This window comes from Epithele typhae (genome assembly GCF_022376455.1).
Source record: "Epithele typhae strain CBS 203.58 chromosome Unknown BXZ73scaffold_9, whole genome shotgun sequence".
In the NCBI taxonomy this organism is placed as follows: Eukaryota; Fungi; Basidiomycota; class Agaricomycetes; order Polyporales; family Epitheliaceae; genus Epithele; species Epithele typhae.
Window position 1 is genome coordinate 732,152 of NW_025954200.1, and position 7,486 is coordinate 739,637.

Genomic DNA, 7,486 nt, shown 5'->3' on the forward strand with positions numbered 1-7,486 from the left:
CGTTGCCCGCCCGCCCGCGCCCCCGCCTTCGCGAAGGCCCACGCGGCCGTCTAGCAGCCCTATCCGCGCTGTTCGCCCTGCCCGCTTGCCCGTCCCCCCTGCGCGCCCCGCGCGCCTTGTGCCCGTTCCGGACGGACAATGGGCAGAGGCCACCGAGCGCCCGCGCCCGATGCGGGCCACAATGGCTGTCTCGAGCGCCCGGGACGAAAGCGGAGTTGGCACGGTCCACGTGGAGCACGTGCAAGACGATCGCGTCGCGAGGCGCGTGGCGGCAAAGCTTCCGCGGCGCGCGAAGACGCGCATGATCGCGTTCGTCGGGCGGGACCCCGGACTCTGCATGGGCGCCCGTGGGGAAGCTCAATCCACGGACGCGCGCCGCCCCGACGCCTGTGCAGGGGCGCGCGCGATCGACGCAGACAGAGGGGGCGGCGTCGCCAAAGGGTGAGCGGCGGGCGCATCGGCGAACGTCGGCGCGCGATGCGCCCCGACGTCCACCGCGAGGGGCGCGAGGAGACAAGGACGAGGATGGTAAAGTATGACGACATACCTGGAAGTTGGCTAGATCTTGCGGGTGCACGCGAAGCGGCTGCTCAAAACACGAGCAATTCGGATTGCCCCGCGACGTCGCGAGGACGAACACAGGTTACTACTGGTACAATATGCTACCTGAGCACCACAAGTGCTGATAGAACACAGAGCTACGGAAAGAGACATGCGCACGATGTGCACTACGACGGCAAACGGGGGAATGATGGTAGAGCTAGGGAAAGGGGACATGCGCACGATGCGCGTTACGACGGAAAACGGAGGGACGATGGTAGAGCAACCAAAGCATGAGATGCGACTAAAAAGCGCAGGACGACGACGCGAGACTGGGATGATGGGACGAGGAGTGGGGGAGAGCGAGGACAAACAACCAAAACAAAGGAAACTAAGGAGAAAGTAATTGGGTAGGGTGGGGGGGATGAGGGTGAAAACCGGGGTGAGTACATGAAAGGCAGTGGAGACCAGAGAGGGGATAAGCATAGAGAGCAGCGGAGGCTATTACGAACGAAATCAACGATATATGCGAGAGTGAGGCACGACCCGAGTCTGTGGATAGCGATGCAAATAACGTAGATGCGTACGAGTCGTGAGATGTCGTGAGATATGCGACAAACGATATGCGACGATGCGACGACGAGCCTAGTGCAAGAGATGATGAGCTGTGACGTGAGGGGGACAGGAGATGCGAGTAATCAGGAGAGCGAGCAGGCGACGAAAACATCCTGCATGGCAAGATCGTCAGTCGATGTCATAAATCATGCTCGACTCAAAGACTCACCATTAATTGCCACCTAGTTACGTCCAGGTGGGGGAGGTCGGAACATGCCGCCGACGCGGCGGCGAGAGGAGAACGGCACCTCCGAGCTACGTGAAAAAGTGGCCACCTGAGCAGGCTCCTGGGCATCGGGGGTGGGGACGGTCTGTGTGTAGAAGGCAAATGTCAATCACAATACATGAGCTGGACACAAGACCGAAAACGCACCTCGATGGTAAGAGGGTCCACTACGGGAGAGGGGTAGTATACGCGGGGCGGCGAAGGCGGAACCGCACCTGGCACCTGCCAGGGTTTCAACACAGCGTCCCCGTAGTTGTACTGGTGCGGGAAGAATGTGGGCGGCTGCATGACGAATTGTTGGTACCCGGAGCCGTCGACTGGCGCTGTAGCGAATGGGTCCACGAAGCCAAACTGGTGCGGGGCAAACTGGGCGGTATCGGCCTGGACGCCGAACGAGTGCTGGTCGAGGAAGTGGGGATCAGAGATGGAGGGAGGGGCTTGGAAGGTGCCGTCAGGCTTGACGTTGATGAGGTGCATAAAGTCTTCGATCGGCACCATAGACGGGTCGAAATCATTGAGGAGTCCGACATCCACGGGACCCTCCACGGGCTCGTTCATATTCATGAGCTGGGCCGGGTTCATAGTACCTGCAACCAAGGCGGCGAGGGCTTGCTGTTCAATGAGCTGAAGCTCCTGCGGGGGAGGCTCAGGAAAACCGTCGACCCGGAACAAGCCCATGCACGCGTCTTGAACGACTTCGCCCGCGCGCCCAAACTCGAGCTCGGAGAAACCGGGGTACTCGCCCACCGGAAAGGTGGCCATGGCCTCCCCCTGCTGAAGAAAAAAAGAGTCAGTCACGCGTCGCGTCGCAGCAGCACGATACCACTCACCATGAACTGAGGCTCCGAGTACATCATCATGTCGAATTCCCCACCAGGGAAGTCCGAAATCGCGGGGACGCCGGAGAACACGGTATGCATGTCGCCCTCGGTGTACGACGGAGGAGAGTCGGAGGACGGCGAGGGCACGTAGACGGCGGACGCGGCATCCGAGGAGGCGAATGTATATCCGGGCGGAGGAAGGCGAGGCTCGGGCGAAGCCGAGTGCGACGACCCGTCAAGCGGGGAGCGGCCCCGGGAGAGGATGGCGGTGGGGGTGGTAGCGGAGGAAGAAGAGGTGGTAGAGGAGGACGATGGAGACGACGCAAACACTCCGCGCGGAGGGGACGCGCCCTCACCGCGGACAGCGGTGTACGTGACGACGTGGGTAAGGGGGACGCTTGTGTGGACTTCCTCGAACGGACCGAGAGGAGGAGGAGGGGGGGACGCGCTGGCCATCTTCTGCTTGGCCGCCTTCTTCTCGGCGGCGGCCTCTGCTTTCAGCGCGTCCTTCATCTGCCGGCTCTTGGGCTGATACTTGTAATCAGGATGCAAGCGTTTGTGCTGGAGAGCCTCCATATCGGCCTTGGCGTTCCACACCTCCTTCACCTCCCCGGGTTCCAGCCGCCATCTCGCCCCAAGGATCTTTGAGATCGCACTCTGGGCGAGGCCAGAGCCCTCGAACTCGTCCTGGTTGGCCTTGCGGTAGAGTATGAAGGAGTTTTGGGGACGCTTGATATGTCCCTTCTTGCCCGGACGGGCAGAGAGGACGGGGGGAGGGGAAGGGGAGGTTTTCAGGGCCTTAGCTTTCGCTTGTTTGCTGCCTTCGCGGGCCATTGCGGGGTGGTGTGAGGTGAGGTGGTAGAAGGCGGGGGTGGCGAGGGGCGAGAGGAGGGGGGGAGGAGGCGGGGGGTGAGCGCAGAGGAAAGCAGCGAGGCAGCGAGGCAGCGAGAGGCGGGACGGGGCGGGATGGGGGACGAGAAGGCCGTTGGGCCGGGCCCTTTAAGGCGTCCCCGGGAGACGAACGTATTGGCCGTGGGCATGGTTGTGTGGGCGTCGCCCCTTCCTGATCCGGCTGCGTCTGTTTGCTCGATCGCATCTCAGGCGCTGCGCTCCTGGGGTCCTCTCCCTCTGAGCGCGCGCTCGCTACTCAGCGCTTCCCGTCCCGCCGCCCTCGAGCACTGATGGGGTTAGTCCTCCCCGCTCTCGCTCGCTTGCCAGCCCCGTCCCGGGCTCACTCCGTACGCATTTGGCACCCTGGGTCCAGCACTCGCGTTCCCTCCCCATCTTTGCTCTTCACATGGTCACACCCCCCGGTCAATGCCGACCTTTCCTCCAGTCTCTCCGCTCCCCGAGTCCGACCCTGTGCGACCGAGCACCCTCGTTGGCAGCTGCGGTCATTTGTCGGGATTGCGTTTTCACATGCAACCCCACCGGCGCGCGCGCAGTGCAGATACTGGCTCCAGTGCAAAATATATTGTGATCTCAACCACCTATGATGCCGCAGCCTACCATCCAAAGTCCGTCCCCAGTCGACTGCATACAGGATGGATACCCTACGACAGTCGAGCGGCAGCGCAGAGAGACTGTGCCGAGGTAACAGCGCGGGACAGTGGCGGCCGAGACCACCACGCCGCCCTGGTTCCGCAGTGTCCCGCCAGCTTGCCCGATTGTCGCAATGCCTCTGCGCGAGCCAACGTGTAGTATGGAGAGGGCCGCGTGTTTGATACGGGGGACAAAGCAAAGGGCGCCAGAGGCCCTGAGTGAGTCTCAAGTTACTGCTGGATTCGCCGCCGCAGAGAACTTACGTACCTAATGCCGCTCGATCGTTCAGCTCTGGGACCGCCTGATCCGTCTCTTTTGGTGCGCCTGGATAGCCATGCGGACCACGCATCGAGGACCCCGCTCCACGGCGGACGCGGGCCGTTGGGCCACCGCAATGGGAAAGACCACTAGGCGGGGCACACATATGTGCATTGACCACTGCTGCACTCCTCCGCCCATTGCACCTCCCCTGGCGCGCTCCCCTCTCCCGTTCAAGGGCCGTTGTGTGCGCGGATGTCTCTGCTCCATTTTGAGTGGTATAACAGCGGTGGTTCCTTCCCCGCACGAGGGGAGGGAAAGGGATGAACATGGGGACCGGGAGGAGAGCGCCCACACAACCTTTGGCGTCTCCCGCTCCGGGCGACTTGCTGACTTGTTCTCCTGCCCGCTCGCGCAAGCACATCGCCGGTCATTGTACGGCATCGAAGAGGGCCCCGTCTCGGCACAGCCTAGAAAGCGAACAAACGGACGGGAATTTTTTAATAAACATACCGGATAGGCCCCGGGAGACGCCAGGATTCGAGAGTCGAAGAGTTACGCGAGGCCGTGTCCCACCGAGACCCCAGCCAGATCCAGCCAGATTGAACGCCTGTGATCCCCGCTGCTGCTCGCCTGGGACAGGGGCGGGATGAGAGCCGGTATCGATGCTCGCCAAGTTGTGCGCCCAGGCACGATGGTTGGTCGAGTAATGGGGGAGTATGCACCGGTCAGCTGGCGAGTCCGCTCCGTCGCTCCAGGCTCGCGCGTCTCGAGATAGGGATTGGCTGCGCGGTGCCGGCAGGCGTCGGATGAGTAGGTGCGCGGGCCCAAGCGCCTTCCCGTGCGGCGAAACCAGCAGCGACACGCGCTGCACGCGCTGATGTCGTGGGTTCCACCGCGCTCGGGAGAGCTTCGAATGGAATGATGGCGGTGAAAAAGTGAGGCAGAGGTGGGTCGGGGCGACTGCGGGGACGGGGACGGCGTGTCGGACTTCCGAAAGCGGGCAGTCCTGCCGATTGCTTTGTGCGCTCGATTTTGCAATTGGGGGGGCGGGACGTGTCAGGGGAAGGAATTCGACCGTCGGTGTGACGGGTCAAAGGGCTGGGGCGGCCCCCCGCCACTGGTTGCCGCGCATGGGCCACACCGACGGGCGTGGCGGGAGCGCACGCCTTGTCATTCCATTGTTCTCTTGCGGTTGTCCGCCAATGAACGGCTTGTGGCATGTGCTGGTCTGGTCGGCGGTGACGAGTGAGGACCACAGCGGCGGTGGCCACGGCGACAATTGTCCTTTGCGCCCCACCCCGCACCTCGGTCCCGGTCGACCGACCCAGAAGCGCATGCGTCGGCACTTGCGCAGAATGTCTTGCGCTAGAACGCCAAGGGACCGCGAGGAATAGCCCGGTACACCGCTGTCGGCGCTAATGGGGCGCGGGCCCAGGTGCTGCACGCGCTCCTGCCTGGCCGACTTTTGCGCCGCACGATCGGGCGGCCCACGAGGCGACAAAGCAAAGGAGCGTGGTCGGAACGCTTCGGTCGGTATCAGTAAACGTGACGTGCCCGCCCACCACTCTTGTGCAGCGCTCACCGGATTACCGTCGCGACCGCCCGCCGTTTCCTCACCGCCCACCCGCTCATACTAAGGCATTGGCCCAGTCATCCAGGGGCAACGCCGCCTGCGTGTGAGCCGCCCGCCCTCGAAAGGCTGCTGGAACGCGCCCCAGGTACCGCCTACGCGCGCGCCCGACGTAGCCGCCGAGCAGCGGATGACCGCCCCCGTTTGCGCAAGCCGTCGAATCTGACAAAACCGAGTCTAAAGGAGAAGGAAATGTAGAAGAGTCAGCATACAAAGTTTGAAGGTGAGCGGTCGTACCGATCTCCTTCAGCGCCTTGTCGGAGGCGGCTGAGCCCCCGCGCGCTCTGCATCTTCCTACTTCAAGCGCCCGTCGAGGGCGCTCTGTCGCGGCTGCGTACCCTCTTGTCCTCTCTTGTCCTCTCGCCACTCTATCCTCCTCCAGCTATATTCCAAGGCGAAGAAGTCCCAGCGATGAACGGCGATAGTGCGTGCTCCTACCTCTCTTTGCCGAGTCTCTGTTGCCACGAATGTTCCCTTCCTCTTTCTGGCGCAGTACGTTTGGATCCTTGCACCTCAATGTATGCGCGACTTTACAACTCGTCGCTGCGCTGCAAAGCAAAGCTCCGGTTTCGTTACCCGCGGCTTCTGTCGACGTGCTCGTCTTCGTCCCTTTCATCTGCATGTTGTCCGATTGCTGAGACGTTCGTGATATCCTTCACCAGGCTTTTTGACACTGGTCATCGCCGGTCGATGCTCAACCTCGTCGTACCCCCGCTCCTAAACTCCGACTTTTTGTTGGGAATACCAATCAACCTGAAGGTGACATTCAGCGACCTGCAGACGAAGGGATGACTTACTTGGACTAATCGTCCTGATCATCCTCCTCTTTGTCTTGCTGTCGCTCGTACTGATGACTTTTTTTCGCACCTTTTGCTTACCAGTGTCATGGACGTTGTACGCTCTTCTGCACCAGGTGCGCAAACATGTCTTGACGTGAATGATCGGCGTCATTGCTTGAGCGACCATGCATGTAGGAAACAAGGGCCCAGGCCGAAAGAGAACATCTTTGGGCCCGAGACCTTGTTTCCTAAAGCTCGGTTCAACGACGGCACGCTCGTATGTGTCGGGAACAGCGTGCGCTCTCGACACACATGCTGTGGAAAAATCGTCATGCTGGAGAGAATAGAGAGGTACGACGAGACGTACCGGGGCGACGTATGAGCTGCCGCGGAGTTGCCTGAGGACGCTCGTAGCGGCGCGAACTTGATGGCGAGCATCAAGGCCCTGCGTGCAGACATTGTGGAATCTGTCGATTCAACAGTTGGGGAGGGAAGGAGGGAGGAGGGAGTGGCGTCTAGGAGACACCTCGTCTTAATCCTCCCACCCTCTCATTGTGCTCTTATGATAGGGGGCGCGTATGCGGCGCCCCATGGACATCCGTAATGAAACCACATCTTCCCCATGGCCAAGCGCGGCGGGGCGCTGGGCACAATGGCCGGAGACGAAGGCGCCGGGACTTTGAAAAGTCGCCTATCTTGCAACGCGGCCTCAGCCGACGGGACGAGACGGCGCGTACCACAGCGACCGCGCCGATGTTCAGTGCGCATTGTACTTTCCGTTTTCGTCCGGCGATCATGACGCCATCTCTACGCCACCCCTCGCTCCTCAAGGCCCTGCCCATTGTTTGCACGCGTCAGGAGGTGTGTTTTGTACCTGATGATATGGACTCACCTGCACGTTGTCGATAGCGCCCTCAATCCTTGGCCACTGACCGCCACCACCTTGGAGCTTTCACATCTCGCATCCTCGTTGAAAATCCACCATTCCCCTATTCATCAACAATACCTCTTACGCTTACGGGAATACTGGTAACTGCGCATCCTTGTCTCAAATTCTTGCAGTCGATTGTTG

The 7,486-nt window shown here is 61.4% G+C and overlaps 1 protein-coding gene across 1 annotated transcript; it reads right to left on the reverse strand.

Annotated features, from left to right (window-relative positions):
- Positions 1–2,724: 2,724 nt before the first annotated feature.
- On the reverse strand, positions 2,725–2,931 carry BXZ73DRAFT_15289 (high mobility group box domain-containing protein; the record flags this gene model as incomplete). The annotated part of the gene is made up of 1 exon (XM_048017509.1): positions 2,725–2,931. A coding segment is annotated over one exon (207 nt), but the record flags the coding sequence as incomplete, so codon positions are not given.
- Between the last annotated feature and the right edge of the window lie 4,555 nt (positions 2,932–7,486).